The sequence below is a fragment of the Telopea speciosissima genome, unplaced genomic scaffold (assembly GCF_018873765.1).
Source record: "Telopea speciosissima isolate NSW1024214 ecotype Mountain lineage unplaced genomic scaffold, Tspe_v1 Tspe_v1.0012, whole genome shotgun sequence".
NCBI lineage: Eukaryota > Viridiplantae > Streptophyta > Magnoliopsida > Proteales > Proteaceae > Telopea > Telopea speciosissima.
Window position 1 is genome coordinate 875,649 of NW_025317348.1, and position 18,403 is coordinate 894,051.

At 45.9% G+C, this 18,403-nt stretch overlaps 2 protein-coding genes across 2 annotated transcripts in view; one reads left to right on the plus strand and one right to left on the minus strand.

The window, feature by feature from the left end:
- Positions 1 to 9,887, plus strand: part of LOC122647071 (ribosomal protein S1, mitochondrial-like) — a 56,761-nt gene extending 46,874 nt beyond the window's left edge. Inside the window, exon 4 of the mRNA XM_043840587.1 lies at positions 9,143 to 9,887. Within this exon, the coding sequence (XP_043696522.1) occupies positions 9,190 to 9,798 (609 nt within the window). The 5' untranslated portion in view covers positions 9,143 to 9,189 and the 3' untranslated portion in view covers positions 9,799 to 9,887. The remainder of the gene's footprint in view (positions 1 to 9,142) is intronic.
- The window catches only part of LOC122647068 (probable ribosomal protein S11, mitochondrial), a 95,617-nt gene that overhangs the window by 27,181 nt on the left and 50,033 nt on the right, over positions 1 to 18,403 (minus strand). The gene's annotated exons all lie outside the window — the stretch shown is intronic.

Sequence of the window (18,403 nt, forward strand, 5' to 3'; positions counted from 1 at the left end):
TGGAAGGAACCCCGCTATTTGAGTGACTCGACTTCATTCCCCTTATGAGCTCGATAAAGAATGCTCCAAATGGCTTCACCATATATGGGAAAGCGACATCGAGGATTTTCCTTATGAGCTCGATCAATAAGTCGCATTTTTGGCTTCGGACATAGATGCAAAATGGCGTCAACCGAATCCCCTCATAGGCTTGATCAATAATGCTCCAAATTGCTTCACCATATATAAGGCAAAGTGACTCGATCAAGCTCCCTTATCTTTGGATACGATCCGGCCTCTCCCAACATGCTCGAAAGGCTTATCTACGTATTAGGCCTTTTCCAACCTACTCCAATCATAAGACAACATGCTCTTCAATCCAAGCTATCCTTTCTTCCCTTTCCAGCCTTCTCGTTGAAAACAGCTTTGCCACTTCCTAGCTCCTCGCTTCTTTATGCTTGAGATTAGCTGGGCGAGGATCTCTTGAGTGCCATCCATTATCTGCCCCGGGAGAAAGACGCCTTTCTTCTTAAGAGGCGGGGATCTCTCGAGTGCCCCTCTTCTATTATCTGCTTCTTGGGCTGGCAATGAACCTACTATCCGATTAATAGAAGCATTTGCCATTCTACTTCTCCCTTATCTGGTCGATCAAGAATTCCTGGCCTTCTCCCCCAGAGAAAGAATTGGGAATCGGCATCATCTACCTATTAACGTGGGCCCAAACCTACTATTGAAGAGATGTGCGCCCGATACGAACAAGGCTTTCACGTATATTAAGAGATCATCTATAAAAAGGGAATTCCCTCTTATCCGATAAGTGCTAGCTCTACTTTTATATCAATGGCGCGGGTGTGATCATTCGAATAGTAAGGGAGGGCCAGGCCAGCCAATAATAGTATTCGAATTCAATAACTGTCCACTGTTAGTAAGCGCTCCAGTAATTAGTTAGTGTGCGGGAGAGAGTGGTTGACTGCTCCTACATTCAGTGAGTTAAGTGCGGGCAAGACTGAATCACTTACTGAGAGATATTATCTACTCCTTCGGAGCCTCGCCCAACTATCTATCAATCCAAGCGGGAAACGAACCAACTCCTCTAGTAATAGTAGGGGCTGTGCTTCACTGATCGAATCACTTACCTACATTCGAATATCAGTTTATTCCTAGGCGCACGGGAAAGTAATAAGGTCTATTTACCGATATTTCGAATATCAGCAAAAACTCGAATCCCCTCACTGCCTTTCGACACGGAGAGAGAGACTACACTGTAAGCATCTACTCTCATATACTAGAGAAGGGAGAGGGAGTGACGAATCGGATTCTTCATAAAGGTAGGGGAATTTCATAGAGCGGTTCATTCTCAAAAGATTATTGCCCGGCACTTTTACCGATATTTCGAATATCAGCAAAAACTTGAATCCCCCCTTTTATCTAGGTCCGCTGGAACTACTACTCCGATATGTGGGGTTCAATATGTAAGGCGCGACGTTAGGGCCTATCACCCGATAGGCCCTCACTCCACTTACTGAAGCTGGCAGCCCTTATCCAGTTCCCTAGCGCGCCCTTGCGGGCAGGTGAGCTCAGTAGCTCATAGAGGAGACACTTCAAACTGCTAAACCCGGTTACTATCAAACCAGAAATGCAGGCAATGAAGACGTTTATCGGTACAAGTAGTGTCTATAATTCCCTTATTTATTTGAAAAGGAAAGCCTCCCCGTTCTACTCTCCGGAACAGGGATTGGGAAATCTTTTAAGGCAAAAAAAATGCCAGAGCAAATACTATTGAAAAGCAATGTATGGTTTCCCCCGGCTACTTGGGAATATGCAAAAGACTATTTCCCTTTATGCAAAATAACTAGGCGATTCTACATTTGCTTGACAATCGGTTCTCTGATATGGTTGTCGTACGATTTCTGGTCTTTTGATATACTTAACCAATTTAGAATGCTTACTCTTGAACCAAGTCTTTTTATGGATTCTCATTTTGATCCGTTAGATATGAGTAAGCAAGCTGAAGAGGTAATAAAAAAAGAAAGACCTTATTCGGATTACCCAGGAGGAATTTCCCTTACACGAATACATGTCCCGAAAAGCGGCTATTGCAAGTCTCGTAGGAAGTCTCCTCCTTTTTATGCTAATATCAGGAGCGGTAGGTGACTTAACTGGATATCCCAGTTAGAGGATATCAAATGTTCAAAGTAATCTGAACATTATTCCTAGCTTTTTATGTATGGCTAGAGCGGGCAGGAAGTGTCCGCACCAACCTTCCATAGGTTGTTGTGCAATGTACCCAGGAATTGTAGTACTAATTCTAATGTTTGTTTGTTTAGTTATTTTGGAACCGTTAAGGTTTATAAAGTCTTTTAGAAATAACGTAGAATGATGATCGAAAATGCTGATGCGTTTCATCGACTAAGTAATCGAGATTCTCAAAACCTCTGGGCCTCTTTCTGCGAGAGAGGTACCAAGTTTGCCAACCAGCTCTTTCCCAGTACAAGGTCAATAACTCCAACTGAAACAGACAAACATCAAACGGTAATACACGGCTACGTAAAGCTTACCCTCAATCTAGCGGATGTGGGATTAATAGCAGTGCCCGGCCTTTTGATGTCCTGTATGCGGTGGAGGTTTTTTGACTATTCTGAAGGGGGCGTTGAATCAAGATGAACAAGATATGGAACTACTTTTCAAACCAACGCATCTGTAGCACAAGAAGGCGGTCATCAGTTGCTGTCAGTCGGGGATGGCTTCCCGATACTGCAGCGATAGCCAACCAAGCACTCCTGCGGGAGGAAGGGTAAGCAAAGAGAAGGGTGAGCCATGAAGAGAAGGCCTCATTAAATCGATTTCTCTTAGATTGAAGGCCTTTACTATTACTATTGAATAGGGCAAGTCGATCCATTACTAAGCATCCATTCATTCCCTCTTCTCCGGATAGCACGAGTCCTTCACTCCGCTAGTAAGGGCCTTAGGATTGATGGGCTTTAGAGAGGGGGCTCGATTCTTAATAGGGGACAACGGCCAATAGATCAGATTTCCGATCATCGGACGCAATTCCATTCATAGATAAGCGGGTTGCCCTTTACTGGGACAAACAATTACTAGGGCAATCACCTCTTACCCGATCCCTCTACTTCTCCCATTAACCAGTGCGCTTACGATCCATAATCCAGCACTTCTCTATTCGATCTCAAGGGACTCCGCCTTTACTCCATGGGCTTCTTTCTCAACCCACACCCCTTACACAATCACGCCTTTATCGGACCGCTAATTCAAGGGGTTCGCTTGATTGGGGAAAACTGATAGGGGAGAACGGATTGGGGGGAACGGATGATTGGGCAGAAGAGATTGGCAGGAACAGAGCTATATTTCTCTGATCCCCTTAGGCTCACGATCGATAATTCCACCATGAAGATTCGCCTCTTACTATGATGGGAACCGCTATTATTGGGCTTTAGATGAGGGCACGATCCATCGATTCTTCCTTTCTCTGATCCGATCGCTTCCTTATCCGGGAGGAACATATCATAGATGCCGATGACTGGAGGATTGAAAAAACAGAATACAATAGATTGCCCCACGGAATGGAATAGATCTGGCTTTACGATCAGGGAGACACTCCCGATCTCATTACCTACGTTGAAACACGGGCATCGATTCACCGGAATACATGGCAGGGAATGACTAGATGCAGATCGCACAATACCTGCTATAGGGAAAAGACCTATCATCTTACACCCTATTCCCTTCAATACACAGTCGATCCATTGATATAGACACACAGTAGAAGGAAACACGAGAGACTGTCTTGCCGATTTGTAATAGAAACACTCGGAACCGATATTCACCCGTATTTACCGGGTAGATAGACTCGCAAGAATGGAGGGCGAGGAACAGATTGTAGATGCCGATGACTGGGGAAATTACCAGTCCCATTGAATAGATGGGCGCGACTATTGGGATTGATACCGAGGAGCCACTCATACCAATAGAATCACTGCTTCGAGGGACGTGCCGCATACGAGCACACAAGCACTACGATCTCAACGCAAATCCCGCTGATTCAAGGCGACACTGCATCGATTCAATGGAAACATTTTATAGGAGAGAGCCACTCCATTTAATAGGGACCCTGCCCATCTCTTACGTATCACCGCTCCTGAACCCACTATCTCTCCACCACTTCACATCTTTACACTTTTGGAGAAGGCACCAAGCCGAAGATTACTGGGGATGCTGCTCCTATCGAACCCAGGCTTACAATTCGTAGGAGGGAGGCTTAGAACCGAGGCTTCAATCTCATTACATACCTTTTAACAACTAGGCTTTTATCCATATTTCTCCGATCCATTCATTCCAGTAAAGGGCACTGTCCACTCCAAGACCGGTTACTTCCACATTAAATAGATCAGGTCCACATTCGATAGATCAGACACGCGATACTGATCAATAAACCATAAATAGTTGGGGGCTCTATACGACGGATCCGAGGCCAGAACCGGAGCAGGGATGCGAGGCGAGAACCAGGGATCATTTTCCATTCGATGAGAAACGAGAGGCGAGCCACTTACTTAAAGGCGGGCTTTTTAGAGTACATGTTAGTAAGGATACGAGTTAGGCGCTTCCAGTCATTAGATAGAGTCATTACCGAAGATAGGGAGGTGCTTCCGGGATAGATACGATTCCATAGATGAGCTAGGATCCGATAAGCCAGGGTGCTGCCCCCAACCAAACCAATAGTAGGAGCTGCTTTCCCATGTCATTGATCAATACCATAATTTAATTCCCAACCCGGTCATTCAAGAACGGGCTTTTTTCCATAGAGTAAAGGGCGCTTTTCACTAAACCTAGGGTTGAGAAAGCTAGCGTAGGTCGGCTAATCAAATACCCTGCTTCGTTGGATAGGGAGAGGGAGAAGAGTCAACCATTCTTCGTGTACGTATTACCAACACCGGTACTAACAGAAACGAGGGTTCGCTTAGAAAGGGGTCGCTTCACCACTCGCGATGAAGGGGAGCGCTTGGGATTAGGGTTAGTTTCTAATCGATACACCGGTTATGCACTAATAGGTCGAGAGATTCATTAGAGCAGGGAGAGCTTCGTTGCCTCTCCCCTCCCACCGATGAATCCGCTTTCTCGACAGTAGGAGTTGTATCGGTACAAGCTGGATTCCCCTTTCATAGAGTAGTAGAGTAAGATTATTGAGATTGGATCTTTATGATTAATCGGGTGATTGGCTGAGATTCAGTTTCTCGACCGGCACGGTATACGATGCACTAATGCTTTTTCCCTTCCCTCCCCCCGCGCATCGAAGCCTAGTTGGCTAACGGGTGAGGGTGGGCGACCTTTTCTCTGGTTGGCTAATTCTCACCTTTATTCCCCTTACTCCGATGAGAAATAATAGGGGTCTCTATTGAAAGGCTTAATGATATGAATGGCCCGGGAGAAGCCTCTCTCGGTAAATAGGGCTCTTCTTTCTTCTTTTTTTAGAAATGGCAGGCTTACCATTCATTCCTTCCCGGATCAAGGTAGCTTGCTTGCCAAGCTCGCATCCTTGCGCACCAACCGTACAACCTTTTTGCGCGCGTCCTCGCGCTCTCCCCCGCTTGGCTTTCTAGTGGGCTAGAAAGTCAGCTTGCTCTATGCTTACTATATTCTACTGTTTAGCCTCATCTTCCTTCCTTCGTTCGAGACTCCTTACCAGGACTTTAACCGTCAGGGAGTGTTCGCTCTGCAAGAACAAATAGAGTTAGACTCAGTGTCCATTCATACTGGTGGGTGAACGGTTAGGCTACTTCATCGCCGCCTTGGGACAAGGTTCGAAACTAGGCATACCCGCCATCTCTGTCAAACTCACGAAAATCGCCTATAACTAAGTCAATCGACACTCTATTGTAGCCCTAGGAATGGGAGGTTCGAAGGTCAGGGCTCAGTTCGTTAGCGATGTCACCAAGGGCCGGAGGAAGGAAGGAGCTCACGATTGCCAAGTAAGCATGAATACGACCGTTCCTACTTTCTTTTTTTTAGTCTTTCGCGGGAAACAAGTTTCCCCTTAACGCAGCGACGGGGCGCTACAAGTGCCAGAGCCTAAAAATATAGCTTGACTTTATAGAGGAGGTGGGCTAAGAGCGCCTTATTTCAGTTATCAACAGACTTGCTCCCGTGGAAAATAAAATGTTTAAAGCACCTTTCTCGTGTACAGCCCGAGTCACTCAACACTATGATATTACCACTCGCCATTTACCGCTCCGTGGGCGTTCGGCCAATCACAATGATTGGCACGGCCGGGAGAGTCAGGGCCCTCCCCTTCCCTAGGGGAGCTCTTTCACTTTGATGCTTTGAATCCGCGCACGGAAGGCCATCATCCGCCAGAGGAGAATGACCGAGTCTCATCCTCTTGGGCCACTCCACATCACACGCATTCCTATCCTCTTTTGAGGAATTTTCCCCTGGGATTAGAGGAAGCGAAGCTCAACCTCTTACCCATTCTCAAGGTCATTCCTTCGAGAATAAGGGCGCCTACCTTCGGTTATGGGATAGACCGAACCAGTCCAACTGGGCAAGAGGGCAACCATCCATCCATTCGCCCTCATTTCACGGGTTGAGCGAAGCTTAGCGCAGCATTCAATCAGGCCCTTCTTTTGCCTAGGCGACCTTCGCCTTTGGGGGTGACGTACGCCAACCATAGTTACCACCCGGACGGAGAACCGTAGCGAAAGCCGTAGCAAAAAAAGTAAAGCCGGTTCCAGTAGGACACTAAGCAGGCCGGAGATAAAGAACGAAAGATTGCAGATGCGGAGGGGCGAGGCAAAGCTCAGCAGGCAAGTCAGCCCTATAGAGTCGGCTCATTAGAACTAAAGTCCTAATGCTTGCCTGAAACCATGCCTACAGCACTTCGGGTGTCTAGGCCCTCGGCCAGGACGCGTTGAGGTTGTTATGAGACCGGCTAGAGGCTAAAGACGCCTATTTCCTAGACAAGGAGGAGGTTGGCCTTTGCGCCAGGGACCCAAAACTTTCCTTGGAAATATCAACAAAGGGAAGTCTTTGTTAAAGAACATACACGTCGTTATAGATCAGTGTCAATTCCCTCCAATTGAAGGGGGTTGTCAAAGGGTGAGTTCCTTGCTTCGAAAAGAAGCAAGCGAGGAAAGATCCATGGCCTTTGTTGCGCCGGTACATTGGCTCCAATCAAGACTAGTCGTCAATCCGAAGTCGGTAGGGCGGAGAAGTTGTTAAAGTGAAGCAAAGTAATTCCATACCATTTCCAAGCAATTCAAATTCTTAATTATGAGTACTCCTTTGCCCTGGGGCCCACGGAGCGGTAAAGTTGGATTTTTAATTAAATAGAGTAGTAGATCCTGGTGATGGTAGGGCGTTCTGACGAGAAGATGAGCCGCGCGCGGATCGTTTTTACCAAACTCTGCTACGGTGCCTCGACTCCTAGGGGGTACCATATGGATTCTCTGCCGGTGTCTCCATTGGAAAAGTCCTCTTCTTTCACCTCGCCCCCGGCTATAGAAAAGAGTGTCATTCCTGACTTTCCTTATTTCTAACTTCTGTCTGCCCCATGGCATTGCACGGTCTACAAACCCTTCGCCCCACCTCCTTGAACACTTCGGGGTGTCTTTCTCTCGACTGTACTCGGCTTATCGAATATCCGAATTTTTTTGCCTTTTCTTTAGCTAGCTGGAGTCACAAAAAGGTATAGCTTTGCTTGGGCGCTAACGCTCTATCTTTAGTAGAGGGGTGCTCCTGGTTTAAACTCCAATGATGGACCAAGGGAAACAAGCTTACCTCTCTCTGTTCTACCAACTTTAGGTAAGAAATCAAAAGCTAGAGCAGAAGCATCAGAAGCAAGAAGCGTCCACATAAGCAAGGGCTTAGTAGACTACCAGTAATATCAATAAAATAAGGGCTGCAATTCGCCAATTCATTCGGATCGGGAAGAGGCAGGGCAGAGGGTGAGATAGAAGGGGACGGGAAGGCTTTCAACTAGGACACCAAGCTCGAAGCTGAAAGCGGTGGACAAATCTACCGTTACCAGGAAGGGAATATATAGGCAAAAAAAACCCCAGGAGCGGGGAAGGAAAAGCACGGTGCTAGAAAAGACAAAGGCCATCATGGACCAAAGTAACAGAGGTTCCTTTTTTCCTAAAAAAATGCTATGTTGTTCCGATTGTTAGTGGATAAAGAAGATAAGCGTATCCAAATCTCAACCGAGGAGGAAACAAAACCCTCAATCCTAGGGTTATGGGGTAGGGGACAAAGCGAAAATATAATATTTTGTATGCTCGAAAAGGACATTTAAAGAGCGCTTTTAAGCCACATTGAGAAGGGGCAGTGGGTGGGTGAAATAGCCAAGCTACCGTTGGTTCCAATATCATCCCACTAAGAGTTTTGAAGAAGCTCGGCCGGGAACGCACAGATATGATCTCTTTTCCTTCCCCACCGTCCTAGCTTCGTAGTTCCGTGGATCCGAACGAAGTGGTTCCAACGAACCGGGTAAGGTATGAAGCAGCATTAGCCTCAGAATCCACATCTGAATCCCCCGTAGAAGCAGAGGAATCCGCATTAGCAGCTTCAACTAGAGAATCCGAATCTCCGTCCGCCGAATCTGAATCCGCAGTCCCATCCGCCGAAGAGAAGACCTTGGGCCCTTCCTTGGGTTAGCCTTTAGGGGGCTTGGGAGGGGGCAACGCTTTGGTTCACTGTTTTTTCAAAAGTTGGAAAAAGTCTGTCTGTTGTTTATGATTTTTACGACAGGAAATGAGCGTAAATCTACTTTTTTTGAATAAGGAAAAAGTGTATAAAAAATTGGATAAATTAGTTAGCTATAACGCTTAGGAGAGGGGACCATAGGAGTGCATCCGTGTAAGATTTCCCTGGCCACTCTCTTTCTCTTGTTTCAAAAGTGGCATAATCGATTTGCGCAGTTGAGCGAGCGGCAAGGGCTTCCCTTTTGACGACTGGATATTTGGCCTGGGCATCGTTCCATACTCCGGAAGCAAACTGTACTAGTTCTTCGCGATCTTCATTTTTCTGTTTTAGAATAGCTCCCCAACAAGGCGAGCCAAAGGCTCGCTTTCGCCCCTATTTGAGTAAGCTGATCGTAGACCACCGTTGATCGTAGACCCTTAAGAGTTTTGGTTTTCTACTGGCGTGGCGCTGCTGGATGCTTCTGATCAATAGGAAGAGGAGGAAAAAAAAAAGCTTATGATGAGCATCTATTTGAGTCGATCATTTCCAAGATCTAATTCCAGTTTTTTCTTATGTAGTGGAAACGCCTCACAATCTGCAGTTTTACGCTTAAGGGAAGAAATGTTCTTGGTGGATGCAGGACCTGGGACCCCCAGAATTTGTATGCAAGATGAGCCTACAGGAGTGCCAATCAACCGAGCCACCAGGTTTGAGAATAAGGTGGGATCCCTGGATGTAGTGGCTGGTGAATCACTGATCAAAGAGCAGATTTTGGAGAGATTCTTCATCGATCTAGTGGCCGGTGAATCACTGATCAAAGAGCGAGCAGCCGCCAGGTTTAATGATTTGGTGGGATCCATAGATGTAGTGGCTGGTGAACCGCTTCTTCTTCTTCCACGAAGATTCAGACAAAACCGAGCTTGGATGGAACTGAACAAGATTTGGCGAACGAATACACAGGTAAAAGGCTTTATTATTGAGAAAGTAAAAGGAGGTTATTCAGTAGCCATCGCAGGTTTCATTACTTTTCTTCCATTCCGCCCTCTCATAACTCAAAGGATAGCGAATGATCGATTCACCATTGAGAGCATTAAACCAAAAAGGACGAATATTGTGGTGTTCTAACAGCGGCAGATCAAACAAGAACTTGATGAGCGTTACGAAAAAAAAAAAAAAAAGACAATTGAGAAATTCCGAAGCCTAGCGTCTCCTGAGAAGAATACTCTTTTACCTTAATCCATTCTTTTGTTGAGGGTCTGGCACTTATTCCGGCCCTCTATTTACATAGCGAAGAAAGGCAAAGGCTCTTGCTCGAATGCGTGACTGCGGCGCGCCTATCGCCCCGGCACGGCACTCTAAAATTCATGTTGGGTTGAGGCCAGCAAGAAGACTGCGACTAGGGAGACGAAGAATGGAATTGAAGGCATAGTCTCAAAGAACAGAATGGAACACCAACCAAGGGCTGAGGGCGGGGAAGGATGCACTAAAGCTTACAGCCACAGGGCCCGTTCAAATTTTTGCTGAACGTCGTATTGCCAAGGTGTTGAAGGCAATTCAACAAAATTCCATTCATCTTCGGAACAAATCCTATCATTGCCTGATGAGTTCTAACATCGGATGGGAGATCAATAGCAGTTATAGTCAATACCAGTTAAACGTAAAGTCAGGCCGTTGCGTGCTAGCGCGCGCTGTTATGTAGTTTTGAAACTTCGAATTGGGAGGGTCGGTGAACTGACCGTAAAAGCTATTAAACCCGGCTCGGCGTATGACAATGCACGACACGTGATAGGGACCCTCTTAGTAAGGCCTTCCGCCCCACACCTAGCTTAGCTCACCTCAGGGCTCAAGTGATTCACCGAAGCGACGAGACTGCTTTTTCAAGTCTCTGTCTTTCCCACATAGCCCTTCATGGTGACAACTTGTTCAGGAGATGCTTGCTTAAGACCGTATTGAATCCCCCGATCTCACGTTTAGTTTATTAGGGCTGGGTGGCTGAACACCGGTCTTTATATTAAAGCTTCCGCTACCTGTCTGATGAGGTATTACGGAGGCTCTTTTGACCGGTCTGAGGCTTTACCTCACCCTATCTCGCTTACTCGTTGTGGTTTACCACGAATATACCTGCTTTTCATCGTAAGATGATCAGGCGTCGTGACGATAAGGCTGACCAAATTGTTAAATTATACCTGTCCTTATACTCCATATCTAAATCCATTTTAGTGAGGAAAAGACAGCTGATCTACGACCACCCTCTATCGTTAACGAGCCCTCTGGATCCCCCGATAGAGTACTGGGGGAGCTCAGATACAAGTGTATTTCGATTGCTGAAAGGTACGCACCTGTTATGTTCACCATTCCTATGGATGTTGGCTTCAGGTGGTGACCTCAATGGTCGTCTTCTCCTGTTAGGAGTTTGACTTCTGGCAAGAGTCACAAGTTATGGACTCCCCTACACCGCATGGAGTGGGAGATTTTCTCTCTATGCGTGTGGGATCGAGCCATGCTTTTAGGCGCGGATGGTATGACTCAAAATGACTTTCTATCTCGCCTTTGGCCATTTAAGCATGAATTACTCGAGTGGGCAGTCAACTTCTTCACTCCACTGTTCGCTTATTTCTTCTTTCCTCGGATCATCTACCCTCAAAAGGGTGAGATGGATCCTGACGATGTAAACTTTCCATGGTCAATGTATACTCAGGTTACAAACCTGGAATCAGTTTACTGTCGTGCAGCTGCTGCTCAAGCAGGTATTTTCGAGTATATTTGGAAATCCTGTAGGAGAGTAGCCGAGGTCAAAGGGTTATCTGATGATCAGTTGTTGAGTCGATTCCCATTGGGAAGACTGGGCTTGTTGGATGAGGGGTCTGGTAAGCGTTGGATGCAGGGCATGCCCGAACGCATTCAAGCAAGCTCTTATGCGTCCGGCCCATGATTGGTGTATGGACGTTTTAAGGCGTATACCCATGGACGGAACTTTTAACCAAACTCGGCCTCTTCGCCGACTGATAGGTCTTAAAGATTTGTTTTCCTACGATTTGTCTTCTGCTACTGATAGATTTCCTCTATCGTTCCAGGAGACATTAGTAGAAAGACTCTTCAATAAGACTGTGAGCTTTTCTTGGGGCGTTTCGGGGTTAGGTTGCAATGTCTTTCTTGCTCCAACCTCCCAAAAGGGTTCCCCGTTCTTTGTCCGGTTTCGTACGGTCAACCTTTGGGGTACTTATCCTCTTTGCCTTTATTCGCCTTGAGTCACCACTTTGTGGTTTGGCTTGCGGCGGGTAGAGTTTATCCCGAGACTGTCTTTCGGAAATACGCCCTCCCCGGCGACTGAGGTTCCTAAATCTCTCCCAACATGTTAGCATTCCTCATCAATATAACAAAGGAAGTAGACCAATTGAAAAGAGCAAGGAAAAGTAGACCAAACAGGGAGCTTTCCTCATACTTTCAAGGTATAATTTCAATGTCAGGGAATGGGATCTAAGGGAATGGAAGGTAGATAATGGTTAGGAATGGTTAGGTCACATGGGAATGGAAGGTACTCTACATGGTATCTGTTAGGAATCGAATATCAGGTATGGGCTCAAGGGAATCAGTGCTCGGGATCAGTTCTTGGCATCGGTTCTGTGCATCGCATCGGCTCTGTGCATCGGTTCAAGCATCGGTGCACGGTACAGTAGTGGCATTAGTAGCATCATTAAGAGCAGGAGCATCATAAGCATCAGTAGCAGTAGCAGGCTCCGAAGGAGTTGTACGTTCCGGTGCTTCTTCCCGAGTTGCGTGCTAGTGATTCCGATGAAAAGTAACGAATTGATCGATTTGCGGTAACTGCAATGATCGTTGATCGATGATCGGTAATTCGTCACTCGGTAATGATCGGTATTTCCCGGTATTTATGGTTCGGTATATGGTACGGTAGTCTTCTATGGTGCGGTAGGAATAGGAATAAATAGGTGTAAGGAATAGGTGTACTAAGGCTAGACTAAGCACACAAGTAGTATCCCAACGGTTTCATTCTTGTGGAGTGAAGTTCAGCCCTTTGCGTTAGCGCGTCTAGTGCCAGCAAAGGCTGAACTGAACGGCGTAGGGCGGCATCGGAGCATTGGTTCAAGCACCGATCCGATTTCTGGTCAATCAATCCCTGGGGTGCATCTATCCCTCTCTCTCGGTGGCGGGCACTCGATTTCTTTCTGGCTGGGATTTAGTGCCACTTCGAATGGGGGGATCTGGCAAAGAAAGGGGAGGAGGAATCTTTGAATCGCCGAGGGGAGACATAGGAGTAGTTGATCAAATGAGAGCAAGTTCAAGTGTACCCCGGGTGTTGGGCCATTAATTGGACTTGTTTCAACAGAAGATCCTAGAGGCGGAAGCTAGCAAAACCACTCACACCGTTATAAATGGGGGCATTCCTTATTGGGGCTCAAGGGAAACAGAGAAGGCACGGGCGCTTTGATTACGAACAGAAAGCTTTACCCACTTCTATCTCCCAATTGGATGCTCAAGATCGCCTCATTCCGTTCCCAATAGGTGTAGTAGGAGCAGATGTGGAATTTTGAGATCATTATAGGGAGAGCTGTTGAAAGGTGATTCGCGCCTAGTAATAGCAGCAGCGCGGAAATGGAAAAGGTTCTAAGAGGCAGACCCAGGTTACAGATTTTGGTAATCACGCTCCTGTGGTTCCCCATTCAGTTGCTAGTTTTTGTTGCTATATGGAATGGTGAAATGATGTTGATCAATAACACGTATATAATATGGGGATGGAAGCACTCAGTGGTTAGCGAAAAGGGTGGGATGTTATATCTATCTGAGGCTTTCGCGGCCAACCTATCAAATTGGACAGAATCATCCATGCTGGTCTTCCCCTAACCTTTGTCGGAGTGCGGAATTATCCTACCTTACTAAAGGAATTACTTCGTAACCTGTCTGAAACATGGGGATCTTATGCCACAAGGACGGTGGGCGCGTACAAGTTCTCATCGCGGATATAACAAGTCGTCGGCGGTAGAATATCTTAAGTAGTCAGTTCTGGAATTCAAGTGCGAAAGGTCCGATAGTAACAGTAGGTGCGCCTTCAGTTGAGGAGAGCTGTTCACAAGCAGTGGTTATGAGCTCTTTCTTGTTCCGGTTCAGAAGAGGTAATTCCTTCAGTTGCACTTGTGGATTGATTAATCTTTAGTGCCAACAAAGTGCATGTGTTGTTGGTTAATAAAAACACGAATTTCGATAGGCTGGAGGACTTATATTATTATTATAAGTAGGACAAACGCCTTAAAAGAGAAATGAAAGGCATTTTTCCACTTATCCAAGGAATCTAATCTCTTTCTTGGCATTTCTATTTGAGAGAGAGAGCTATGCTTAGGTCAGTTCCTTCAGTAAACTTTTTTGGTAAGTCAGAAGTGAACTTTAGGTAAGTAAGTAGTCCCGTATGAAATTCATAAAACATTCATATCAGGCACTTGAGGTTGGTCTACGATCTACGTTCGCGGAGTCGGAGATCCTTACTAACTTCGCACACTAATTTAGCTATCGCTCATTTCTTTACAGAACGTTTCTTTCATAACGTATATTTTATAGCCTCTCTTCTCTGAACTCTATTCGTATTCCAAGATATCGAAGATCAAAGACCAACATATTCTCCCTTATTAGTCTCTCCGTCTGTTTCCTATGCAGATTCTGCACCTCTTCCTGCTCCTCCAGCGTGGGAACCAAAAGGTTCGAGGTAAGCGACTAGGTCAAGCTCATCAACTGGATTGAAGTCAAGAACTGAAGAACCAAGATCCTTTTTCCTATAAATAACTAGTTAACAGCTGAGTAGTTTAGGGGTCTTGTATTGGTGCAAGATACACCGCTACGGATGCTGGTGGATCCGGTTGCTGCTGGACGATCTGGTAATGGACTTGGTCTATCTACCTCCGTGACTTCTTCTACTGGTGCTACTTCCCCTGCCATTGGTGGTGCTAGTGAAAGGGCTGGCTGGTGCAGCAAAGCCTGGTTCATAGTCGGGTGAGAGGAATGAAAGACTATGGAGAAAAGCAGATACAGATATAGGGGACCGACGACTGCTGCTTCATCTTCTTATGCTGAACCGACTACTGCTCCTGGAATTGTTCGTCGTGCTACTGGATTAACGTTTCAACGTGTTTTAGGGCTATGACTAGAAATTCGGGTCTCTTCGATCTGCTGCTCGCTCTAAATCTGGGTCAGCTGTATCTGTCGTGTTAAAGGTAGTCAAAGGGTATGACTGCCTGGGTAGTACGTACGGGCATAAGTAGCCACCTACCTAAGGTTTATGGGCATCATTAAGTAGATAGTCGTTCTTATCCAAGGAGGCCCCATGTTGGGTATTTCCAGGGAAAACCGACACGTATCAAACTCCAGGAATGCCGTTGTTCAATCTCGTTCGGTACTCTACCGCTTTTCGCTTGTTGAATCCTACTTTGCTTTCCGGTAGCGTTTTCAGGTCATGGCGGTATGGAAAGCTCTTTGAGCTTCCCTCTTTCAGATTGCAAGCGGATCAGAAACGATTTCCTTTCCGTCTTGTTATGTTTCGGGAGAGGGTTACTTTGACTTTGAGATAAACTAAACTCCTTTCGCTTCCGGGTGCTGGCAGCTTTGGAAAGGAAAGTAAGGCAATGAGAATTGCAGCCCTTCTCTAATAGGGCACTCCTGGGCGGTAGATCAAATAGAACTCCCTTCATCTTTCGTCTTCTTTGTTTCCTCTCGTTTCTCTTCTTTCGTTTTTTTATTCAATTCGTGAAAGTCTTACATAATGGGTAAAAAGAAAATTTGCGTATTATATATATGATCGACTTCCGCGAGTTCGAGTTCGGTCATACAGCATTCATGCACTTCCCTTTACTCCATAGGGCCCTCTCCAGCAAGAAGCGTATGAAAAAGCAAGGACTTTTAGTACGCTTACCGAACAAAAAAGAACTTCAAAAAGAGATTTGGGGTACAGTCAAGTGTCAAGTGCGCTACCGGTTGGTTTGCCGTCAAAAGAACTAAACTTGAAAAAAATTTTTTATCAATAGGAAGAGGGGGAGTTAATTCGGACGGAATCGAATGATTACGAGATACAAAATGAGACAAAGCCTACAGGGTAGAGTACTTAGGAGATGGTTTCTTTCGGTAGTATGCTTCTCTTTTTTTGCTATTCTCACTTTACTTCTTGTTTCAGTGGGCAGGACTTGATTCGGGGGCTTTGATGTGTAGAAAGCTAGCCCCGGTGCTAGGGGCTCATGCTATTAACACTTTTGTTTTCAATTTTTTTGGGGGGAGCGCTTTACTTGGAACTATTTGCGGATTCGCCGGAAAAGCCATTTTTGGCTTTTTAGCGGGAGAGGCGGATCTTTCAAAGGCAATGTTACCTGGGGAATTATCGTCAGGGACAAGACTTGCTTTGCCATCAAGCTCGTCCTCGTGGACGGAGGATTCATTCGAGATGCGGGTCTTGTTAGAGCCCTTTTCCGAAACGGAAATGGAAGGCACGTCGATGAATTCTTCGATCCCAAGGGTGACGCGCGATGAAGCGGGACCTTCGCACCAAACAATTTATAAAAAGACAAGCTTAGAATCGTCACTAAGGAATCGAATAGGAAAACTCGAAAATGACAATTGCATTTTTCTTATTTTTGAAAAAAAGGGGGGATATTGGGCTGAAATAAAAAAAACACTGGATCAAGCTCCCTCTCAGAGAGAGTATAACCTATTACTCGAGCTCGAGAATAAGGATCTCCAGATCCGGGAGCTGAAACACTCATGTTTTTCTCTTTTTCAACAAGTGCTTTCTCAGCAGCCTACCTTGGCCGAAAAGGCCGCCTACAATCCGAAAGAAGCCTTTATCGACTTCTTTGACGAGAAGCGGGACGAGCTGGACACCCACCCTGAGTGGAGCACGGCGGAAAGAGACCGAAGGGAACTCCAATTTTTGAATAAAGTGAGACAAGATATCAGAGAACGCGGCCCCCACTCTATCTATATGGGTCAAATACTTGGCTATGCTGCTAACGAGTAACGGATTTTTGTTGAATTTTTCCTATTTTGTTTTGGAATGGACGCCTGCGGAGGAGAGAAGGTTCAGCTGCTCCATGGGCTTAAAAGCCGTTCTTGTTTTGGCTAGAGAGAGGCCAAAGTAAGGCAGTGAAAGAGCAGAACTTCTTTCACGCACTGAAAGGCGGGCCTTTTTCATGGTGAGTCTCATCTTTTTTTTTGACTTCCATGAAAAGGGGAAGGGGAGTGGTGAGGCGGGCCCCTTCACTTGAGCTAATTGATTCCCGCTTTCCAGCGGAGGCAGCAATGTGTCAGTGGTAGACTTTCATTTTTTAAATTGTTTTCTTGTTTTTGCAGCAAAGGTTAAGATACCTTAGTATCTTTTAACGTTTTAATGGTCCGTCGGTGTGCTCATTTCGAATTTGATTTCTCTTTGACCGAGCTCAGAGATTGTTCGGTCGTTCAGAGGTTCTTAGTTTCCCGCTCCTTAGTTCATCTCTCGGTAGAACAAGGCACCTATGCGGTGGGTTCGACTCCCACAGGAGCGCACATTGCCAATCTAATTGGTTGGTACTTTCCTTTTTTTGATTCTTAGTTCTTGCTGTCAATTACTTATTCTTTAGCGATGTCAAGCTATCACTTTTCAGTTGTCAATTTCTTTTATCAAAGTCAAGTTTGTAGAATTCTCACTCCTTTTCTTTTCTAGGTACGGGAGACACTAGCTAAGCTTTTCTGTTGCGAAGACAGTCCGGGCAGTATTACTCTGTTAAAAGAGCTAAGGTTAAGGTACTCCTCCCCTGTATACTGAATAGGCTGAAGGCCAAGCTATTAAGGAAGGAAGTGCGTTCAGTCTATCTCTGTGAAAAGAGTTAAGCTATGGGTAAGGTACTCCTCATTTGTGACTAAGTATCCTCTATGTCTTAATAGTCATAGTGGGGGTCTCCCTTTACACCCGACAGGAGAACCTTTGTAACATACCCCCGTAGTGGAACTTTCTCTTGCTAGCTAACATGAGGTTGAGGGTATGCTTAAGGTACCTTTTCAATGGCTTTCTTAAGGAGCTAATGGTTAAGGCTCGAGCGTATGTGGTTGGGCGAAATCTATCTCGTCCCTTAGCAGGAGGCTTTAGACTACGGCTCGTCATGCTTCTGAGTCGAACAGAACGACTTTCCTAAGGCCTGAAACAACAGGCTTTGCCAGGGACGTGGAAACAACCGTTGAACCGTACTATCGACTAACAACGTCTACCTACCGCTTAGCAACAGACTGAAAGCCCCGTTCCGGTGGAACCCATCCTCACGTCCTTAACCCCGAAATAGCTCCTTTATTATAGCTGACACGCTAAGCGAAGTGTTTCCCATGTTGCAGTTGAAAGTCTGTGTCGACCCTTAACGAATCTGCTACGGGTGAGCAGGCCTGTCAGCCTTCCCTTTCGCTTTGTCTTTTGTCCTTGCCTTCTTTAACTGCTCGCTCAAAGGACCTCGAGCAAACAATTGAGTCAACCGTCACCCGTGTGCCTTGGCCTGGCTTTCGATGATCAGAGTTGTTTGTCTTAATAGTGGGCCTTTCCGAGGACTTATTATGTTATGTCATTATTAGGAATTCCCATCAGAGAGGCTCACAGGAGCCCTATTGGTTCCATGAGCTGGTCCCTGCATAAAGCATATTATCTTCTCTAAGGAAAACGAGGACTCTTCACAAGTTGAGAGTGAATTCCATATTCTTTCTTTCAATCAATAGAACC